At 45.4% G+C, this 24,208-nt stretch overlaps 1 protein-coding gene across 1 annotated transcript in view; it reads left to right on the top strand.

Annotated features, from left to right (window-relative positions):
- LOC147117871 (cadherin-12-like) overlaps positions 1-24,208 on the top strand; it is a 327,937-nt gene that overhangs the window by 63,344 nt on the left and 240,385 nt on the right. Inside the window, exon 2 of the mRNA XM_085989253.1 lies at positions 7,311-7,740. Within this exon, the coding sequence (XP_085845379.1) occupies positions 7,507-7,740 (234 nt within the window). The 5' untranslated portion in view covers positions 7,311-7,506. The remainder of the gene's footprint in view (positions 1-7,310; positions 7,741-24,208) is intronic.

The following is a 24,208-nucleotide window of genomic DNA, read 5'->3' as shown; positions in this document are numbered from 1 at the left end:
TAAAATTCCATTTTGTTTCATCAAACTTGGTCTACAAGAGTTTTCTCTACATTGTAGTTCCTGCCCCAAAGTCCAGAGTACAGAATCTAAGGGGCGAGTGGGTTGAACCACTCACGGTTTTACTGTGCAAGAGAGAGAGGCCTCTAGAGAGAGAAACCTCTGCGATCTAAAACCCCTTACAAGCTTGTCTTTCTTTTCAAATGTCAGGGTTACATGCATATATGACAGCATCTAATAAAGCCATCTCCAGTCAAATATAGTACTATTGGAGATGATCTTCAACGAGCTTCAGTGTATTGGAGCAAGTATTTTGCTGTTTTTAATGTTGATCGTAAGTACACAAGATTCTTGTAATGACTGGACAACTGGAATCAAATAGGCCTGACTGCTAAATATATAGCCTGAAATGTCCAGTGATAAACTGGGTTGTTGCGTTAGTAAAACGGGACAAGAAATCATTTTGACACAGTCTAGATCTGGGTCTGGCGGCTGAACAGCTGTGCTCAAGGTCACTGAACCAGTATGATGTGCATTCTTTATGTAAATGTTGTAAAACACTGTCTGGACTGGGTTAATGACTTCTAGCCTGTGGTCTGGTATAAAGATTAACGCAAAGTGTCTCTATTCTCCTCGGTGAATTAAATATCCGATTGTGTCAGCTTCCGTCGTCTCAGCATGACATGCCAAGGCAGTTTTGTTCTCGGAGGAATTGGTTAATGAATTGGAGCTTTTGACTCATCTGGGAAATTTCCACTCAGATGAGTTAATTCCATTATCCGTTAGTCATATTTAGAGACAAGTGACAGATAATAACTCATCTGTTACTCTTCACCAGTTTGTTATCGCGCTCCTCCTTCAGTCAGGAGTTACATGCAATGTGATTAGAACTGATGATATGCACATGCCCATCGGAGGAGAGAAGCTTCTGTCAGTGGAATGATTGCCATGGTTGGGGCTTGTCAGGTGATGCTTGCTTATCAGTGATACGTAGAACAAGCTGATCTCTGGATGTAAAAGCAGTGCTTGTGGTGCAAAGGTAAGGGCTTAGAATCTGAGATTCAAATATTTTTCATTTTCAGAATGATTGTGTATGTCTATTGTATCTGAGTGTCTATTTATGTGTGTGATTACTTGCGTGCATGTCCATTTCTGTATATGTGTATTGTATCACATGGTACTATCACCGTGGTCCACACATTCTAGCTACCTGTGAACCCGCTATCCAATTCTTATTGATTATGCATATATTTAGAATTACATGAGTCTCTACTTTTATAAGGAAGGTAGTTATGTTGCAAAGCCAAGTGAGAGTGGATGACCTCCATAAACTTGAGGTCATCCAAAACTCTGCTGTCCGTGTCCTAATTCGCACCAAGTCCCGTTCACCCATCAGCCCTGTGCTCGCTGACCTACATTGGCTCCCAGTTAAGCAGCACCTCGATTTTAAAATTATTATCCTTGCTTTCAAATCCATCCATGGCCTCGCCCCTCCCTATCTCTGTAATCTCCTCCAGCCCCACAACTCCCCAAGATATGTGCGCTTCTCTAATTCTGGTCTCTTGAGCATCCCTGATTTTAATCGCTCCACCATTAGTGGCCGTGCCTTTACCTACCTGGGCCCTATGCTCTGGAATTTCCTCCCTAAATCTCTCTGCCTCTCTACCTCTCTTTCCTCTTTTAAGACATTCCTTAAAACCTACCTCTTTGGCCAAGCTTTTGATCATCTACCCTACTACCTCCTTACGTGTTGTTGTTGTTGTTGGATGCTGCCTGCTCCTTTTGTCAGGCTAACTTAATCTCTGTAAGTGGCTTGCAACGGTTTGACCAAAATCAAACCATGTCTTCTGAACTGATGTTTATTAGTTTCTGCAATATATCATCATATAACATGGCAAGGGCTTGACAATGGTAGGAGGAACTGAAAAGAGTAACTTTGTGAATACGCATCCTAACCTTGCCCGCTGACGGCACATTTCTGAAAACACTCATGATTTTCTGATTTGTTTTTATGGATGGTAGGTGAAGTTGTCTGCCCCCAGAGCATTGTCAGAAAACTACTCCACCGTTTGAGAGTTGTCTTAATTGTTTCTATAATAGAGCAAGAGAACTATCTATCTATATATATTATATATATATAAGATTGGTTTCCAATAGATTTTTATCAAGTGAGATTAAGTAGAAGAGGTACAAATATTGGCGTAGATTTTCCAATTGGACTTCCAATCGAGTGTTAGTCAGACAGTGCTTTACTAACAACCACCCGACCGTTAGTGTGTTGAGTCAGGTCTACTTATATAGTGTAGGTAGCGAGCTCCTGGCCCAAGCTGAGGCTGGGGTTGGGAACCATGCCAGAGTGGGGCAGGAAATTGTATGTAAGCTGCTAATGGCGGGGGTGGAGGAGGGGGGCTGGTGATGGGTAAATATAAAGTGATGTGGTGACTTAAAGCTGACTGGCTACATATAAGTGGAGCAAACGATTGCTCCGGCTGGCAATATTTGAAGGGTGGCAAAGCGGAGATTGTGCAGCGTGAATTGGCAGCGAGGAGGCAGGTCCTACTTTCCACTCGCTCCTCTTGGGGCAGCATTACAACTTGCTTAAAAGGAGATGGGAAAACGAGGACTTGAGGGCACAGCAGGTAATTCTAGCCAATGGTCGTGCCACCCATACGGTGCAATGACAGCTGCAGGTGTCCTGCCTTAGATAGCACACCTCTACACCTGGCTGTCTGCTGATCTGCAGCCTGTGTAGCCCAGTTGTGCATGGTCATGGTCAGGTAGGTGTGCCTTTGCCAGTAATTAAAGAAAGAAGAAATGAAAGACTTGCATTTTTATAGCGCCTTTCATGACGATCGGACATCCCGAAGCGCTTTACAGCCAATGAAGTACTTTTTTGAAGTGTAGTCACTGTTGTAGTGTAGGAAACGCGGCAGCCAATTTGCGCACAGCAAGCTCCCACAAACAGCAATGTGATAATCTTAGATGTTAATTGAGGGCTAACTATTGGCTACAACACCGGGGATAACGCCCCTGCTTTTCTTCAAGATAGTGCCATGGGATCTTTTACGTCCACCTGAGAGAGCAGATGGTGCCTTGGTTTAACGTCTCATCTGAAAGACGGCACCTCCAACAGTGCAGCGCTGGAGTTTTAGCCTGGATTTTTGTACTCAATTCTCTGGAGTGGGATTTTGACTCACACTAACCTTCTGCCTCAGAGGCGAGGGTTCTACCACTGAGCCACAGCTGACAATTATGGGTGAAACATTAATATTAGTCCCAGAAATTCGGGTCTCCACAGGTGAGTACGCACAGCGTACTCACCCGTAGGCCCAACGGAAGTGCCGGTTTCATGCATGCACTACACATGCGCGGGAAACCGGAACTTCCGTTCCCTTAAAGGAAGGGTTTAGGAGGTCGAATGCGTACGCCGGAGAGGCAGCGCGTTCGCATGGAACTTCCGTTTTTTTTCCAGGTTTCTCCAGGAGGGTATGTCTCCAGGAGTTACACATGTAAAAAGTAGGTGCAAGACCTGCTTTTAACAAGGTAAGTAGTGAATTAATTAAAATTAAAACATTTTTTCCACAGGTTTATTATTTTTAAATACTTTAAAGAAAGGTAAGTTTATTTTTAGCCCCGTTAGAAAATGTAATTAATTTTTTCAAAAATTTAAATTATTGTTTAAAATAGTTATTTCATGTCATTTATAGTTATTTTAAAAATGTGATGTTTTTTTAAAATTTATTTGAAGTTTTAGTGATGTTTTGGGGCTTATAGTATTTATAGGTTTGACAGCTCTTCCTGTTAATTTTATGAATGGGCATTTCCCTGCTACCATTGGCTCTCCATGGCCCACGTGATCCCAGGGGACGCATCAAACTAACTGCGCCCCTGGGATACGCAAGCACTGCGCGCCGGCAGTTGGAGCAGGCCCAGGAACGGAATACCACGCGGGCCCACAGCACAACGGCCGGCGCGCTAGTTAAGTGCAGGTCGGAGGTGTGCATCCGCGGGAAGCCTCCGACCCGAATTTCTGGGCCATTAATGACAGGTGGACGCAGTCAGTTCCTGGTGCACTCTGACCTTCATGCCATCCCTCCATTACTCGTCCTCTTTATAACGTAAGGATAGAGGGATTCTCATTGGGAAACGTATCATCCCAATGCCGTGGACACAGCAGAAAAATATCAGTGCCAGAACATTTGGCACAACCCTACCAACTAAATGGATGCAGGAAAGAAATGGCAAAAAAATCCAAGACAGAAAGTTTTTGAAATAGACTCAAAATGCTGCTGCAAATCTTTCTATTGGGCTTTTTAAGTGCACTTCCATAACCAGCACTGGACACCGTCATATATGGGTGGGTGGAACACTAGGCACAAGAACGGTGTAACCGTCGAGGAATTTTGCGAACATCTGAATAACGTCACTGAGGCTATTTTCCTAAAGCGTAAAGGCAAGATAGATGTCAATATAGCTGACGTTTTTCTACAGATTCTATAATAACAGGACAATAGCTTCAAACTTAGATGAGGGAGGAATGGAGTGTCAACGGAGGCAATGGGAGCTAAGTGCATCAGAAAACTCAAGAGTTAGCTGATTAAGGCCTAGAAATTCGGTGGGCTGCGCCACCAGTTAGCGCCTAAAGAGGGCACTCAGTGGCTTTAGCGCCACTGGCCGCGCCTCCCGTGATATTTAGTTGGGGCGCTAATGGCAGCGTTAGCCTGTTGCGCTGCGCCGCCACCGATGATGTCATCGGTGTGCGCAGCGCCACGCTACCGCCCCGATCACGATATTTGGCAGCGACCGCCTCTGTAGCGCCGTTCGCTACTCGCGCCCAGTTCACGGGGCCTACCTGTGGCGGCAGTGGCGCAAATTAAGGTGGAAGTGTGGGGCGGCCGTTTTTTTCGGCGGCCGCCTGCTAGCACCTCCGTCCCTGGCCTCCTGATCACCCCCCGTGGCATTGCCGGCTGTTTTGTGAGAGCCCAGCACTTCTCCTTGGTGCCAGGCTCTTTTGCCGGCACTCGCGATCTCTGATCGCGCTGGTGCAGGCCCCTCCCCCTTAAGAATGGGAGGAAGGCCTGCAGTACCGCAGCGCGCCGTGCCGCAGCGATATTCAGTTTCAGCGCCCTAAGAGGGACGCGGAGCGCCTCGAACCTCGCCCCGTGTCCCTCTTGGGGCGTTCAAGCTGAATTTCCGGCGATCGCTACTGCTCCGATCACAGCGCAAAATCCGGCGCTCAGGCGAGCTTGGCGCCCCGTTTGCGGCTCCACCCAATTTCTCCCCCTAAGTACCTGACCTAAAAATTGATAGGGGGGGAATGAGAGGTATTGTGGGCTGTGATATTTCCTCAACAGTAGGCCCCACCCCATAGACTGCAGTGGTCTTTTTTAGCCTTGTGCATTCCAATGTAACTTGGTGACCATTTCTGGCGCCAGTACAAAACCTGACTGAAAACCTGAGTGGGACACTAAAAAAAAGAAAGTAAAGAAAGACTCGCATTTCTATAGCGCCTTTCACGGCCTCAGGACGTCCCAAAGCGTTTTACAGCCAATGAAGTACTTTTGAGGTGTAATCACTGTTGTAATGTAGGAAACGCAGCAGCCAATTTGCACACAGCAAGCTCCCACAAACAGCAATGTGATAATGACCAGATGTTAAGTTGGTTGAGGGATAAATATTGGCCCCAGGACACCGGGGATAACTCCCCTGCTCTTCTTCGAAATAGTGGCCATGGGATCCTTTACTTCCACCTCAGAGAGCAGACGGGGGTCTCGGTTTAATGTCTCACCCGAAAGACGGCACCTCTGACAGTGCAGCACTCCCTCAGCACTGCGCTGGAGTGTCAGCCTAGATTTTTGTGCTCAAGTCTCTGGAGTGGGACTTGAACCCACAACCTTCTGACCCAGAGACGAGAGTGCTACTCACTGAAGCATGTAAAAATAGGTAGAAAACAGATTTCCAACCAATTTCTCCAACCGGTTACACCTACTTTACCCATGGTCATCTGGTGACCAGGTAAAACCCATCGCAAAATCTACCCCCAAATAGTCACAGTAATTATCAATGGTTTAGGATACAAAAGTAGCTTTTACATTGTCTTCCGGTTCTACTCCCTCAATGCTTTTTGTGCTCATAAAGCTGAAGAACGCACAATGCAATAGTAGCTGAACAGGCTGCTCCACTGGAATAAGATAAAAGCAAATTTCGGCTAGGAGCTATTTCACTCCCCGAATCGACTCTTACCCACTTGAGCAAACTGTTTCTTTTGTAAGCCAGTTGCCAAGTCTTTGGGCACAGTGTATCAATGCGTTAAGGTGACCCTGCATTTTTTATATCCTCGGTGTCAAGGAGTCGAGGGATATGGGGATCGGGCGGGAAAGTGAAGCTGAGGTCGAAGATCAGCCACGATCTTATTGAACGGCGGAGCAGGCTCGAGGGGCCGTATGACCTACTCCTTCTATTTCTTATGTTCTTTATACAAAAGCAAAATACTGCAGATGTTGGAAATCTGAAATATAAACTGACAATGCTGGAAATTCTCAGCAGTTCAGGCAACATCTGTGGAGAGAGAAACAGAGTTAATGTTTCAGGTCGATGGTCCGCTTCTCTCTCCACAGATGCTGCCTGACCTGCTGAGTATTTCCAGCCCTGCCAGCATTTTCTGTTTCTATTTCTTATGTTCTTATGAAATAAAGCCTAATAAAGTTTGGTTTTCTGTTTCACTATGTCCTAAACTGAAAATAAATGACTAAAGAGAGTGATTTATTGGCTCTCACAATGCTTTAGATCACGGTTAATGAAACATACTGATAAGAGAAAGGGTTTTGTTGTAAAATTTGAATAGTACTCTAGACCAGTCCGCTGCCGTGATGTAATATTCACCTGCAACCCAGATGGAGTACGGCCCAACTGCAGCGCTGACTACCTTTAATATTGACAGCCTGACCAAACTGATCAATCTGATCTAGAGGCATTCAACCCTAGCAAGACTGCTGAATTAGATGTCCAATCTAGAGCTGTATTGTACTGTAGGCTCGACCAGTGTGAGCTATATTGAAACTGACAGAACAGAGAGGCAGACTAACAGGCAGACTAATTATCTGTGTCTTTCTAGACTGCATCTCCAGAAGAGGTAGAAACAAATGCTTCTGAATTGTGTATTCTATCACCCAGCCCCCTCTGCAGTGGTAGTTGTTCTATTTTTTTAAATTCGTGATCTCAAAATATCTGCGAGCTATAAATCCACGTGTGTATCATTTAGTTTAAAAACGTATCCTGTGTCAATATGTAACTGTGTAAATTCTTGTTACCAGGAGCAGAAGTGGAGTTTAATGTATTGGATGGCACCTCACGTCAGCACACTTACACAACACAGAAGATCACTTGCGCCTGAGGTGTGAAGGCAACAGACTTGGAGAGATCGGGTTGTCTACATGCATCCAGAAGCATCCTTCTAGACGGCGGTTGTTTTTTTTTTGTATATGCTGAGCTCTACTCTGCCAGACACAAATGCTGACTGTGAATTGTTTGTCGCTGTTTCTTTGGATCCTGCTTGATGAGAGTCTTTTAACACCTCTGGAATCATTGTCGCCAAGGAGTTCCGGGCGCACGGGCAGTGACAACATAATTGAGCTGTCAGGAGATGGAGCTCCTATGCTCCAACGTGTCAGACGTGGCTGGATCTGGAACCAGTTCTTTGTACTGGAAGAATATATGGGGTCAGAACCTCAGTACGTGGGAAAGGTAAAATGTTTTACTGCTGTTAAACTCACGTGTTTTTGCCTTATTTGAGGATATAACAATACTTATTTGGCAAATATCTTTAAGTTCCTACTATTAGTTATATTTGATAAAATATTACACTATGCAGCAGATTTTATTTCTCATATTTGCTAAATACAAATTTTAATTTAGATCTTTTATTATTAGTTATTGCACATAAAATGTGAAACCTGCTAATTGAATTAAATAATACTTATGATCAATATTACTTGAAAAAATAATTTTCAGAAATACTTAACACTCATTTTATTTAGACATTAAATTGCATTTAATATTTTAATATTTCTTATCCCTCCATTACTTCAATATTTTATCCACAGTTATTTGACTGTTTGAACCCTGCCTTCACTGTGCGTTTCGCTAGTCAGCAAGTGTCAGAATACATTAGCATTAGTGGCAAACTTGAGAATGTAGATTTTAAACGCCGCCTTTTGTTTTCATTTTTTTTCCCCCTTTCATTTCTGCCGTTTAGTCGACCGCACAAAAATAAGAAGCTTGACATTGAAGCAGACATTTATTCTGAATCAGAACCATACTCTGACCCTGAAGCAGAAATTTGCAAATTCCACCGTGCTGTCACATACAGTTGTGGGCCGAAGGATGTCCTGCTAGTTATTACAACGAGACAGCCAGCTGATTTCTCTTAACTTATCCTTCGCGTTGGACTGGTGCAATGGCATAAGAGGCAGAACATGCTGCTTGTGCAGAGTGGGTCAGTCGGTATCTGAAAGAAAAAGGCAGTTTAACTTCATGTCAACAGGTGAATGGTCCTAGCCACCATATTGAGCTATCTTCCTGCTGCCTGGTGAGACACAGGACTGAACTGCTGGACTTGGGCATAAAATGGCAGGGGGTTGGGAACCTGAGCAGGGAGACAGAGGAAAGGGAAACAAGGATAAAAGCAAAAGATAGGAAGGAGAAAAACAAAAGTGGCAGTCAGAGAAATCAACGGTTTAAATCAAGCATGGCCACAGTAAATAATAATTCTAATAGGTCTAAGAGCATTAAAAAAACAAGCCTGAAGGCTTTGTGTCTTAATGCGAGGAGGATTCATAATAAGGTGGATGAATTGGCTGCGCAAATAGAGGTAAACAAATATGATTTGGTTGGGATTACGGAAACGTGGCTCAAGGATGGCCAAGGCTGGAAACTCAACATCCAGGGGTATTTGATATTCAGGAAAGATAGGCAAAAAGGAAAGGGAGGTGAGGAAGCATTACTGGTTAAAGAAGGGATTAACACAATTGTAAGGAAGGATATTAGCTCTGATGATGTGGAATCTGTATGGGTAGAATTGAGAAATACCAAGGGGCAGAAAACGTTAGTGGGAGTGGTATATAGACCTCCAAACAGTAAGGCGGAGGTTGGGGATGGCATTAAAAGGGAAACTAAAGAAGCATGCAAAAAGCGCACAGAGACATCATGGGTGACTTTAATCTACATATAGATTGGGCTAACCAAATTAGTAACAATACTGTGGAGGAGGAATTCCTGGAGTGTTTACGGGATGGTTTCCTGGACCAATATGTCAAGGAACCAACCAGAGATCAGGCCATCTTAGACTGGGTATTATGTAACGAGAAAGGATTAATTAGCAATCTTGTTGTATGAGGCCCCTTGGGTCAGAGCGATCATAATATGATCGAATTCTTCATTAAGATGGAGAATGAAGTAGTTGACTCAGAGACTAGGGTCGTAAATTTAAATAAAGGAAACTACGATGGTCTGAGGCACGAGTTGGGTAGGATTGATTGGGGAATGTCACTCAAAGGGTTGACGGTGGATAGGCAATGACAAACATTCAAAGACCGCATGGATGAACTACAGAAGTTGTTCATCCCAGTTTGGCATAAAAATAAAACAAAAAAGGTGACTCAACCGTGGCTAACAAGGGAAATTAGGGATAGCATTAGATCCAAGGAGAGGACGTATAAATTGGCCAGAAAAAGCAATAATCCTGAGGATTGGGAGCAGTTTAGGATTCAACAAAGGAGGACAAAGGGATTAATTAAGAAGGGGAAAATAGAATATGAGAGTAAGCTTGCAAGGAACATAAAAACTGACTGTAAAAGCTTTTATAGATATGTGAAGAGAAAAAGATTGGTGAAGTCAAGCGTAGGTCCCTCACAGTCAGAATCAGGGGAATTTATAATGGGGAACAAAGAAATGGCAGACCAACTAAATACATATTTTGGTTCTGTCTTCACAAAGGAGGACACAAATAACCTCCCAGAGATGCCGGGGAACATAGGGTCTGATGAAAGGGTGGAACTGAAAGAAATCAGTATTTGTAGGGAAATGGTGTTAGGGAAATTGATGGGACTGAAGGCCGATAAGTCCCCAGGGCCTGATAATGTACATCATAGGGTACTTAAGGAAGTGGCCCTAGAAATAGTAGATGCATTGCTGATCATCTTCCAACATTCGATGGAATCTGGAATAGTACCCATGGATTGGAGGGTAGCTAATGTTACCCCACTATTCCAAAAAGGTGGTAGAGAGAAATTGGTAGTGGGGAACATGCTAGAGTCCATTATAAAAGATGTAATAGCAGAGCACTTGGAAAACAGTGACAGGATCGGACAAAGTCAACATGGATTCACAAAAGGTAAATTGTGCTTGACTAATCTACTGGAATTTTTTGAGGATGTAACTGGTAAAATAGATAAGGGAGAACCAGTGGATGTGGTGTATCTGGACTTTCAGAAGGCCTTCGATAAGGTCCCGCATAAGATATTAGCGTGTAAAGTTAAGGCACATGGGATTGGGGGCAAGGTATTGACTTGGATCGAGAATTGGTTGGCAGACAGAAAGCAAAGAGTTGGAATAAACGGCTTTTTTCGAATGGCAGGCAGTGACTAGTGGGGTACCGCAGGGATCGGTCCTTGGACGCCAGCTATTCACAATATATATAAATGATCTGGACAAGGGAACTAGATGTAATATCTCCAAGTTTGCAGACGACACAAAGCTGGGTGGGCGTGTGTGCTGTGAGGAGGATGTCAAGAAACTCCAGGATGATTTGGACATGTTGGGTGATTGGGCAGAAACATGGCAGATGCAATATAACGTGGATAAATGTGAGGTTATCCACTTTGGTGGCAAAAAACAGGAAGGCAGATTATTATCTAAATGGCAATAGATTGGGAGAAGGGGAAGTGCAACGAGACCTGGGTGTTCTTGTGCACCAGTCGCTGAAGGTAAGCATGCAGGCGCAGCAGGCGGTTAAGAAGGCAAATGGTATGTTGGCCTTCATAGCGAGAGGGTTTGAGTACAGGAACAAAGATATCTTGCTGCAGTTGTACAGGGCCTTGCTGTGACCACATCTTGAGTATTGTGTGCAGTTTTGGTCGCCTTATCTGAGGAAGGATGTTCTTGCTATGGAAGGAGTTCAGCGAAGATTCACCAGGCTGATACCTGGGATGGCAGGAATGACGTATGAGGAGAGATTGGGTCGATTGGACTTGTACTCGCTGGAGTTTAGAAGAATTAGAGGTGACCTCATTGAAGCTTATAAAATTCAGACAGGACTGGACAGACTAGATGCAGGAAGGATGTTCCCGATGGTTGGGGAGTCCAGAACCAGGGGACACAGTCTAAAGATAAGGGGTAAGCCATTTAGGACAGAAATGAGGAGGAATTTCTTCACCCAGAGAGTGGTGAACCTGTGGCACTCTCTACCACAGAAGGCGGTGGAGGCCAGTCATTAAATATATTCAAGAAGGAGTTGGATATATTTCTTAAGGCTAAAGGGATCAAGGGGTATGGGGAGAAAGCAGGGACCGGGTACTGAATTTGGATGATCAGCCATGATCGCATTGAATGGCGGAGCAGGCTTGAGGGGCAGAATGGCCTCCTCCTGCTCCTATCTTCTATGTTCTATGTCTATGTTTCCTGTTTTAGTTTCAGATTTCCAGGCAGGGATGTAACAGATGGTAGAGAGTAAGGTATTTCGCATAGGCCCACGTTTAATTTTTGGAGGCAAGGCTGTGCTCACTTTTTGGCAGCATGCGATGGAGGTTATATTAAGGCGTAATAGAGCATGCTCACCTTTTGTTCATGGAGGCTAGCTATTACCGAGAAAGGAACATGATTGCTTAGCCCTCATCAACATTGCTTCCACATACGTATACAAGCTGGAGGCCATTTTTTGAGTATGTATTGCCAGCAGAGAAATCTCGCCCATCATCAGTGACGTAAGAAAACTACTAGGCACTTGGTCTAAGCGTTAAAGCTTTAATCAACTGTTTTACAACATGGAGGTCTAGTTGTGTCCTTCACTAGTTCCTGTTAAGAATGTCCTGCGCAAGCTGGGCCCGTGCCCGAGTATTTATACTCTCCCTGGACAGCTCCACCTGTAGGCCGCTCAGTATTATTTCATAAGTCTTTCTTTCATGAATGACTGATTCATGTCAATCAGCACATACTCGGGAAAATTATCCCCACTACGTTTAATCCATCTTTTGAAGAGTTTCTAAATGAATGAAAGCCTCGAGTAATGACATGGTGAAGGGTAAAGAGAATTGACCACGAAACAGCACTCCTCGGGGGCTGCTTTTATACTTCACAACTCAGTTTGCATGGAAATGGAAACCGGGCTGGGTTACCACCCAAGCGAAGGTACGCCCGATCCTGGGAACCAGCAGCGCAAGATGGCACCAGGTCAAGTGATGGAGGAAGCCATCTTCTGTTGAAGATCGGAAGGTCCTGTGGCGGTCTTGTTAATGACAAACCTTTTCCTTCCTTTGCTTTGCGAGTGGGTTAACACTTCCAGTAAGCGAGTGAGGGAAGGAGGCTGACACAAACATGTCAGCATTCACACGCGAGCCTCCCATGTTTTCAATCCAAGGCTTTGGCTTTCATTGATCAGTGTTGGGAATCATTGTTACATTTTTCATAGCTTGTAGATTTATTTTTACAGCCCCAATACCGATAACGCTAGTGGAAAATACATGTCAATGCTTTTTGATTCTATATTCTGACCTTGGCAAAATGTAGGTTCAATCTTATGAAATCACACTCCCAGCATGTCAGGAGCACGTAACATGAATTTAGGCACAGGAATCCTGCAGTCCTGGCTGATATCCATGCCTGAATTCTTAGCAGGTGCAACTGAGTTCCAGGAGCAAAAATTCAAAGACATTACCCTCCTAAGTTTTCTTAATCATACAACTTGCCAGCAGCATTACAGACAACCCTGAACGCTCTTTCTGCTGTGATGACTGGAAGCTGTTTAATGCCAGCATTAAACGTGCTTTCTTGCCAAGATTGTTTTATTCTCCCCTCTCATTAGCAATGAAAAAAATACTTCGATATTCACTGGGGGTAATTTTAGCTCGAGGCGATAGTGTAACAGGGGCGATATTGACCAGCCGCCCATCATACACCCATTTCAATGAAAGGAAAAATCGGGCAGGGCGTAGAATGGGCGGCCAGTACAATATCGCCCATTTTACACTCTTACTGAAAGTTAAAATTGCCCCGCACTGCGTGAACCTTGTGCACTTTGGTGGCAATCTTCCGGTTCCGGAGAATAACGCAGGGAGCAGCAATAACAGTGCAACTCAAAGCAGGATGCGCATGTCTTGTTTTATTGCATTTAGGACTGAGATGAGGAGAAATTTCTTCACTCAAAGGTTTGTAAATCTTTTTGGAATTCTCTACCCCAGAGGGCTGTGGAGGCTCAGTCGTTGAGTATATTCAAGACAGAGACCGATAGATTTTTGGATACTAAGGGAACCAAGGGATATGGAGATAGTGCAGGAAGGTGGAGACAAGGTAGATCAGCCATGATCTAATTGAATGGCAGAGCAGGCTCGTTTGGGGCGGTAACTGAGTTAAGGCCGGACATTTAGCGCCCGGCGCGGGAGTACCACCCCAGCAGCTAAATTCAGCTTACTGTCCTGCACAGGAAGTGGCGCTCCACTTCCTGGTGGGGTGGTAACCGAGGCGATGTTGGGGCGCGATCGGCAGTGCTCTGCGGAGGCTCCGCGTTTCAACACCCTTCCCCTTCAGTTAAAGCGGAGGGCCATTGCGCGCTCTGTAGGGCCTCTGATGGCCCACACTAGGCGTGGTGCTGCGGTCGCAGCCCGGCACTGAGATGCGGTGCCGCGCTGCGCGATGACGGCCAGGACCTCGCTACGGCCCACTGCGGAGAGCCGACCTCCAGGCCGCGGGTCGCGGCCACACCACCCATTGAAATACCGCCCCACGAGCGGAGTTTGGCCCGGTTCGCGGCCCGCGAGGCTGGTTCTGACATCGCCCACGGTTGCCTCGCAGGGCGCAGCCGGGATGGTAAGGGGCTGCGGCGGGGCGCTAAGGGGTTGCGGCGCACGGTGATGACATCATCGCTGGAGGCGCGGCAGCCTGGGGTGCTACCAGTGGGGGCACGCCGCTATCGGGTAGCGCCTCAGCAATGCCCCGCTGAATTTCTCAGGAGGGGATTTTTTCACCCACCACCGCCAGACGATAAGTCATTTGCGCCCCGTTAGCGCCCCCGGAGGCGCTAGCGGCAGGTGCAAAGGAGATGAATTTCTAGCCCTACGTTTCTTATTCGAGGCTGTCTCTGCCTCTAATAGATCAGAAATGGGAAATCTTGGTAAATATGCTCCAGAACCTTTTTGTTGCAACCATCAGCTATCAAAAAGAAGAAAGAATTGGTGGGTTAATTGGCCCTAGTAACTCTATGTGGTGTCATTGTTAAATGTAGGATGGCTTTCTCTGGTACGTGCTTCGAGTGAGATTAGAAATATTATTCAAAATGAACCCGTTTCTGATTTTGTCCGAATGGGAACCAAAGGAAATCTACCCGCACTTTGCTACACGTGACAACTAGAGGAAATGGCCCCCTGTAGAACATTGGTGATGACAAAGATTTATGACAGCCCTCAGTTGGAAAAATGGACAAGGATGGTTACTGCAAATTTACTGACATACCCAGCGATACCAAGGGTTCAAGCAATGAAGTGTTTAGTTTGTGATCAGTATTGTTGTGGGTTTGAGATTCATACAACCTGTTATTTGATTCAGGTCTGGCTTAGTTAGCTGACTAAACCCGGCCGCTGAATGGGAGACTACATCTCAGAGGATGAACAAAGGACACTCTCTGACTCACCCTGCGCAAACTGTTAGATGCAGACAAGAGAGAAAGGGATTGGTTTTAACCTTCCAAATTTAGCATTAACAGGGCAGAAATAGCCTCGTCATGGGGCCGGTAGACTTACCATCCTTCTGTAGGCTGGAGATCATCCAAAACTCGGCTGCCCGTGTCCTAACTCGCACCAAGTGCCGTTCACCCGTCACTCCCTGTGCTCGCTGGCCTACATTGGCCCCCGGAGCGCCAACGCCTCAATTATAAAATTCTCATCCTCGTTTTCAAATCCCTCCATGGCCCTCGCCCCCTCCCTATCTCTGTAACCTCCTCCAGCCCCACAACCCCCCTGAGATATCTGCGCTCCTCCAATTCAAGACGCTGTTTAAAACCTACCGCTTTGACCAAGCTTTTAGTCACCTGTCCTAATATCTCCTTACGTGGCTCGGTTTCAAGTTTAGTCTGATTGCGCTCTTGTGAAACGCCTTGGGACGTTTTACTATGTTAAAAGCGCTAAATAAATGCAAGTTATTGTTGTTGTCCCGTTAACCCTGACAATCGGCCCACTGACAATTGCACAGAGGCTGAAGCATGCACCTCTTTCGGGCAGTAGGCTCCTTTTAACGTGCAAATCAGGGTCCTAGGGCAGGTACACGGAACCCAAACTGACATTTTAGGATAGAACTGGTCGGAACATGCACCGTGCACTCTCCGACCCATTTCACTGGCGGCAGAGCCAAGCAGTCCCTGGAATGGTAAGTTTTAAATTATTTTTGTGGAGCCAGAGGAGAAAGGGCGGGCGGAGGCGGAGGGGGAGTGGGACTAGCTGAAGTGCTCTTGCAGAGAGCCGGCATGGGCTCGGCGGGCCGAATGGCCTCCTTCTGTGCTGTAACCATCCTATGATTCTAGGAGCGTACATCCGAGCCTCACGATAATACTGCGGGGCGGGTTGAGGGGGGGCTGTTGCCAGCCTGGGCTCCCATCCCCCCGCCAGCCCCCCTACAAGACCCGTGTGTTCCCCCTCTGCTCCCAGGACCTTTCTGCAGCTGCTGCTGGCTGCTTGAGACGGACTGCTGCAGGCCTTAAAATAGCAGCGGCCTCATCGCCCCCGGGTGCTGGCTGGCTGGCGCCCTCTGCTGGCCGGCTGCTCTAAAGTTACAGACCAGCCGAAAATAGGAGCACCAGTAATTTGAGATAATCCTTACTGTGACTGCAAATCAAGGTTTTAGCATTGCAATTTGACTTTCTCTTACCAGTATTTGTTAAGTAATGCGCCGCCCATAACTCTACAAACTTAAAGCAGCGCTGAAACATTAAACAGCGGCGTTTTGTTCATATTGTAAATTTTCAGATTTCTTAGATTTTACATCTGCCTTCTGGTAGAACAACCCTGTAAATATGCAATCAATTTTAGAGACTGCAGTTTTAGCAGCATAATAATGCGCACCTATTCAAAAGCAATCACCCCAGCAACCAGTGTCAGCCCTCACCCCAAAGTCTTGCTCAATAATTCAAAGCCTATGACGCATGTGGAGGATATATATCATGAGTCCTATATTCTGGCAAAGCATTAACGGCACATTAAAGATAAGAGCAAAATTTATCAAATGCCGTGCCAATATCAAATGGTACATCAGCAACTGAATGCATCTCTAGAAAGTTAATGTCTCCCCAGTACCTTTTTATTGTTGCCTTATAGAACATTGGTATTAGAATTCATATTGCATTCTGCCGGTATAAGATTGCAATTAATTATGTATAACTGAACCATAATTGAAGGAAAGAATCCTTGGTCATAATCTTATCACACTAATCAGAAAAGCAGATGGTATTAATAGCTTCCCCACCACCCCCCACCCTCCCCAGAAAATAAATGAGAATTCAACAAATAAAAAAATGAGAATTCCCTTCTGATTGTAATGAAAGATGCTTTCCTTAATATCTGTGTTACGAATCAAGTCACGGTAAGAGTTGCGCACTCAATCCAGGGCTGAGTGGTACAGCCTGGCTCTACTATGTGTGTGATGTACGTTTTCATTCAGGAATGAAAGAAAAAAAGAACGACTCGCATTTGTATATCGCGCCTTTCACGACCACCGGACGCCCCAAAGTGCTTTGCAGCCAAAGAAGTACTTTTTTTTCTGAAGTACAGTCGTTGTTGTAATGTGGGAAACGCGGCAGCCAATTTGCGCTCAGCAAGCTCCCGCAAACAGCAACGTGACAACGACCAGATAATCTGCTTTTTGTTATACAAAAGTAAAATATTGCAGATGCTGGAAATCTGAAATAAATAAGCTCGTAAGCTCGAGGAACAGCACCTCCTCTTTCGATTAGGCACTTTACAGCCTTCTGGACTCAACATCGAGTTCAACAATTTCAGACCATAACCTCGGCCCCTATCCTTTTTTTTCCCCTCTCACATGGCAGCTGTCGATCATTCTGCCATTGCCATTTATGCTTCATCTAGAGTCATCTTTTGTTTCTTAACTTGTCCCATTGTCTCCTTTTGCCTTGCACCATCATCCTTTTTGTCTCTTAATCTCTCCTGCCTTCCATCCTATCACAGACCTTCCCTTTTGTTCTTTCCTCCCCTCCCGCCTTTCCCGGCCCCTGCACTTGCTTAAAAATCTATTCCATCTCCAACTTTTTCCAGTTCTGAAGAAGGATCATCGGCTTGAAACATTGACTCTGACTCTGTTTCTCTCTCTACAGACGCTGTCTGACTTGCTGTATTTTTGTTATGTTGGTTGAGGGATAAATATTGGCCCAGGACACCAGGGATAACTCCCCCTGCTCTTCTTCGAAAATAGTGGCCATGGGATCTTTTACGTCCACCTGAGAGAGCAGACGGGGCCTCGGTTTAACGTCTCAGACGCAAGACGGCACCTCTGACAGTGCAGCACTCCCTCAGTACTGCACTGGGAGTGTCAGCCTAGCTTTATGTGCGCAAGTCCCTGGAGTGGGACTTGAACCCACAACCTGCTGACTCAGAGGCGAGGGTGCCGCCCACTGAGCCACAGCTGACACTGACACAGTATTCAAAGGCACTTCCCTCAGGGAGGGGAGGAGGCGAGTGAAAGGGCGAGCCACTTGGATTTGTCATACATCTCCTGGCCGCGGTCAATCGAACAGCCTTCGCAGATCATTGGCCTCAAATCTCAAGCCGGAGGATTATTTTTCCCGGATGTGGGATATACTGCAGGAAGATTCCATAAATTCAGTAGAGGAAAGTGTGAGGTGGTACATTTTGGTAGGAAGAATAAAGAGGCCACATGCTCCTTGGAAAATAAGTTTCTAAATGGGGGAGAGGAGCAGAGGGATCTGGGGTACAGATACACAAATCACTAAAAATCGTGACGCAGGTTAGTAAGGTCATATAAAAAAGCAAACCAAGCACTGGGATTCATTTCTAGAGGGTTAGAATTGAAAAACAGGGAAGTTATGTTAAACTTGTATAGAATCTTAGTTAGACCACACTTAGAGTACTTTGAACAGATCTGGTCTCCATATTATAAAAAGGATATAGAGGCACTGGAGAAGGTTTGACAAAGATTGACTAGAATGATACCAGAACTGAGAGGTTATACCTATCAGGAAAGATTGAGCAGGCTGGGACTGTCTTCTCCAGAAAAGAGAAGACCGAGGTGTGGCCTGATAGATATCCTTAAGATCAGGAAAGGGTTTGATAGGATAGACGCAGAGAAGATGTTTCCACTTGGGAGCGAGACAAGAACGAGGGGCCATAAATTGTCACTAATAAATCCAATAGGGACTTCAGGAGAAACCTCTTTACCCAGAGAGTGGTGAGAATGTGGAACTCACTACCACAGGGAGTGGTTGAGGTGAATAGTATAGATGGGTGGTTCAAGGGGAAGCGAGATAAGCACATGAGGGAGAAAGGAATAGAAGGATATGTTGATAGGGTGAGATGAAGAGGGGTGGGAGGAGGCTCGTGTGGAGCATAAACACCGGCGCGGACCTGTTGGGCCGAATGGCCTGTTTCTGTGCTGTAAATACTTTATAAGTCAAAGAAAAAATCAAAGATGTTTTAAAAACACAATGAGAATAATAATACATATCTACCTATGCTCCGAATGAGCAACTTAGTTAATTGTTTCAGTGTTAAAGCGCATTACAGCCCAAATTTTCCTGGAAAATGTTGGCGTAACTACAGCTTAAGAGTGGAATTGCACTGTTTTCTTCCCGAGGAAATCTGCTGGTAACTGATTGACGCTGGGCGTGCGCTGAGAGATCGCTATTACATCTTGACCGAACAGTAATGAATAGAGGAGACGGAATGAACCTTTTACTATTTACTGAGTAAGTGGGTGGACATTACAGCACATTGTCTGCATGGCAGAACCCGAAACTGAAAGTGAAAGACAAAGTAAAACCGAGCCCCCCAGCACCCACTTCAGGTAACACCCGGGAACTGGGACAAACTTCATTGAAGCAAAACTCAAAACACAACAATCGCTACGTGCAAATTTCCTCAAACGTTTGTGTCGCTTCCAAGATACAACCGTCGAAGACCCTCTGCCACTCATTTACATAGCTTCACCGCCCTACCCGTCCCCCCCCACCCCCCCCCACCCCCGCAGCGCACAAGACCTGCTTACGTGAGTTTCCTGGGTGATGCGCTGGTGTAGATTTACAACCAAAAAGTTACGCGTAGCAGAGACCAAAGTCACCTGATAGCAGTGTAAGAATATAAGAAATAGGAGGAGGAGTCTGCCATTCGCTCCTTTGAGCCTGCTCCGCCATTCAATGAGATCAAGGCTGATCTTCTACCTCAACTCCACTTTCCTGCCCTATCCCCATATCCCTTGATTCCCTTAATATCCAAAAATCCATCGCTCTCTGTCTTGAATATACTCAGCGACTGAGCCTCCACAGCCCTCTGGGGTAGAGAATTCCAAAGATTCACCACCGTCTGAGTGAAGAAATTTCTCCTCATCTCAGTCCTAAATGGCCGACCTCTTATCCTGAGACTGTGACCCCTAGTTCTAGACTCTCCAGCCAGGGGAAACATCCTCCCTGCATCTACCCTGTCAAGCCCTTTAAGAATTGTATACGTTTCAATGTGATCACCTCTCATTCTTCTAAACTCCAGGGAATACAGGCCTCGTCTACTCAATCTCTCCTCGTAGGACAATCCCCCCGTCCCAGAAATCAGTCTAGTGAACCTTTGCTGCACCTCCCTCTAAGGCTTTCTTCATGAATTTTTGAAATAATTTCTTGCTGCGACCTGCACTATACTCAACCAAAGTGCCGTGAGTCGCAGTGCAACAGAATTTCTCTGACCACCCACCCCTTACATCGCACACATTCAGCAGGACTAAGCAGCTGGAATTCCTTCCCAATGGGCACACCCCTGTTCTACAGAATACTTGAAGAGGAAGAGGAGCAGCAGAAGCGAGAGGCTGTGCGGGTGAGACACCAGGGCCGAAGACAGCAGCCCAAACACCATTACCCCTTTGCACTCGTTTTACACCTGCCTTTAGGCTTCGCCGAAGGCAAACGAGCTCCGCAGGAAATTTCCGCCTAAGTTCCCGTCGGCAAGATCGGCGCAGAAACCGGCGGAAATTTGGGAGTAATTTCTGTGTAGGTGTGATTCAGGAAATTTGGGGGCCATTTTTGCCCTTTTCACAGTCTAGACGACACGAGAAACCCAGTAACAGCCGTGGTGAAGATTTGATGCCAGATTTTGAATTCTATTTATAATGTACTCTGGCGTAATGTACTTGCCTTGGAGGCGGTGCAACGAAGGTTCACTCGATTGATTCCTGGGATGAGAGGGCTGTCCTATGATGAGAGATTGTGTAGATTGGACCGATACTCTGTGGAGTTTAGAAGAATGAGAGGGGATCTGATTGAAACTTACAGGATTCTGAGGGGGATTGACAGGGTAGATGCTGAGAGAACAACAGAAAATGCTGGAAATACTCAGCAGGCCAGGCAGCATCCATGGAGAGAGAAACAGAGTTAACGTTTCAGGTCTGGGACCTGAATGTGTTCTGATGAAGGGTCCCAGACCTGAAACGTTAACTCTGTTTTTCTCTCTCCACGGATGCTGCCTGGCCTGCTGAGTATTTCCAGCATTTTCTGTTGTTATTTCAGATTTCCAGCATCTGCAGTATTTTGCTATTGTAATAGATGCTGAGAGGTTGTTTCCCCTGGCTGGAGAGCCTAGAATTAGGGGGCAGTGTCTCAGGATAAGGGGTCGGCCATTTAAGACTGAGATGAGGAGGAATTTCTTCACTCAGAGGGTGGTGAATCTTTGGAATTCTCTGCCCCAGCGGGCTGTGAATGTTGAGTCTTTGAGTATATTCAAGGCTGAGATAGATAGATCTTTGGGCTCTAGGGGAATCGAGGGATATGGAGATCGGGCGGGAAAGTGGAGTTGAGATCGATGATCAGCCATGATCTTATTGAATGGCGGAGCAGGCTCGAGGGGCCGCATGGCCCACTCCTGCTCTTAATTCTTATGTTCTTATGTTCGAAGACTTGTAATGTGAGACTTGGAGCTCTCTGCAGGACATACAGGACTGCTTTATTAACTTATTTGTGCCAACCTTTCATTTTAGAATATATGTTGCTGTTGTTTGCTGCAGCTGACAAGGACACAATCTGATTAATGTTATTAAAATCCCAGAATTAATATCTTTTACTGTTTCTTCTAACAGGTCTCATTAATAATAAGTAAGGACGCATTTTGTTTACCAAATAGACTGAACATGCAGCACTCCGTTATTATTTAGCCGCATAGTTTTGTGTTGTGATGTATGTAAGTCATGGAGTTCCAAGGCTTGATTTAAAGTAGTCAGAACCCAGCTTTTGACCTTCGCAATGAAGTGTTTCTGCTGCAAGTTGACAGACAATTTGAGGACAATATGTTCTTGCTTAAACAGAAACCTATATCCATTTATCAGCACAGGTAGAATGTGGCACTAGGTTAGAACACTGTGTTTTCACCCTTGGGACCTATGCTTATATCTCTACAAGTTGGTGTCATGAAATCCTTCTTTCCGTCTGATGGCTGTAGGGTGCCTAAATGAGAATAGTTTGGGCAGATTTGATCCAATTCACAGCAGATGAAAGTCTACAGCAAACACCGCTGATAGTCCAGCACTGCAGAAAGAATTTACATTTAGATAGCTCGTCGCACACAAGCGAACGTCTGGGGTTGTGCCGGACTTTGTACCAAAGTAAGCGTGGGGAACTTAGTTCTGGATTAGTTGCTGTTTGTGAAAAGTTGGTAGCAGAAGGAATGTTGCTCAAGTGGGTTTATGTAAAAAAAAAATGTACAAAGAAGAAGATTTCTGAACTGCAAGAAGCCAACAGAATGAAAAAGCTACAGAGTGAACAGAGAGATTAGGGCCAGGATTGAAGCACACCACTCAAGCTATGTGTTATTTTCTGTAGTTGCCGAGTCCATTTAGTAAGGCTGGACACCAGAAACCAGCATTGACCAGTATTGTATGATGTGGACATTCCTGGAAACCATCATTGGAACGTAGGAACAGGAAGAGGCCACTTAGCCTCTCGAGCTTGTTCCATGAGATCATGGCTGATCTGTGACCTAACTCCATATACCCACCTTTGCCCCATATCCTTAATAACCTCGGTTAACAAAAAATCTATCAATCTCAGATTTTAAATGAATAATTGACCCAGCATCAATTGCTGTTTGCGGAAGTGAGTTCCAAACTTCTACCACCCTTTGTGTGTAGAGTGTTTTCTAACTTCACTCCTGAAAGGTCTGGCTCTAATTTTTAGGCTATGCCCCCTAGTCCTAGACTCCCCAACCAGCGGAAATAGTTTCCCTCTATCTACCCTAACTGTTCCCCTTAATATCTTGAAAGCTTCGATCAAATCACCGTTTAATCTTCTGAATTCCAGGAAATACAACCCTAGTTTATGTAAAATAACAACAGAAAATGCTGGAAAAACTCAGCAGGCCAGGCAGCATCCGTGGAGAGTGTTAGATCCATGGTTCAGTGGATGAATAATTACACGGATGCTGTACATAAACAAATAACAGGTCTTTACTGGAGGAGGGTAATCTCTAGACTGGGGTACAGAGGCATGCGCACAGCTTATAGACCGGTGTGGTCACTGCCGGTACTACAGTATACAGGAGCTGTAAAAAGTAGTTCTGACTTAAAGCACATACACTACAGAGAGAGAAACAGAGTCAATGTTTCAGGACGAAGACCTTTCGTCAGACCTAGTTTATGTAATCTCTGCTCGCAATTCCTATGATGGTTTCCAGAAATGTCCACATCACACAGGTTCCACTCAATACTGGTTTCTGGTGTCCAGATATCATTCCAGTAAATCTACGCTGCGCTCCCTCCAAGATCAATGTCCAGGTCAAGGTCTCCAGTTAAACATGCGTGAGCTCAAAGTCACTGAGATTGCAAAACAGTTGGAGATATTCTGTACTATATGGGAGAGGGAAGATTTTGCAGTGCACATTGGAGAGGTAGCCAACCCATAAATAAAGACAATAATAATAGGATGGAGAAAGAGAAATGAGTGACATGGGATGGATGGAGGACTCAGATTCAGGCAGTGCCGGAAACTCTTGGGGGTCCAAAGACAAGGAAGGCAGCACAGGGGGAGAGAAATCACCACCGATATCATGGCACCTCAGAGCAAGTGGTTACTTGGGATGCGGGGGGGGGCGGTGGGTGGGGAGGTGGAAGTTAGTATTGATAAGAAAAAGAAAGTGGTAGCCATGGAGGATAATGTTATTAGATCGATAGATAGCCTTTTTCGGAGGCGTGACTGGGAGTCCTGATAATGTCTGTCGGAAGTTGATAAGCTGGGCAGAAGACATCAATGGGACATGTTATGCTCAAATCAGGGAAAAGTGTTAAGAAGGTAATGCAATTGTGCTGGGAGCTATTCTTTTGCCAGGGATTGATTCGGAAGATTAAATTAGGGAACAAGAAAAGTCAATTATTATTTCTGATTATGGACTGTTATGTGACTCAGTTCCTCATGCAAGGGTACAATGGAAGGAGCAATACTATACTTGCTATTCCGCAATGCTCAAGGTATGGTGGGACCATCAAAGTCCAGGAGCAGCTGGCTAACAACACTCATAATGTCTTGGAGTATAAAATAAGAGTTGCAACAGCAAAAGAGAGGAGAAAAATTAAGAATTGTTTGTTTAGAATCATAGAATTATAGAATGGTTACTGTACAGAAGGAGGCCATTCGGCCTGTCGAGCCCATGCCGGCTCTCTGCAAGATCACTTCAGCTAGTCCCACTCTCCCGCCCTTTCCCCGTAGCCCTGAAAATTATTTTCCTTTTGAAAGCCACAATTG

The sequence above is a fragment of the Somniosus microcephalus genome, chromosome 5 (assembly GCF_052327205.1).
Source record: "Somniosus microcephalus isolate GS21.2 chromosome 5, FLI_Smic_1.0, whole genome shotgun sequence".
NCBI classification, from domain to species: Eukaryota; Metazoa; Chordata; class Chondrichthyes; order Squaliformes; family Somniosidae; genus Somniosus; species Somniosus microcephalus.
This window is presented reverse-complemented; position numbering and strand designations above follow the sequence as displayed.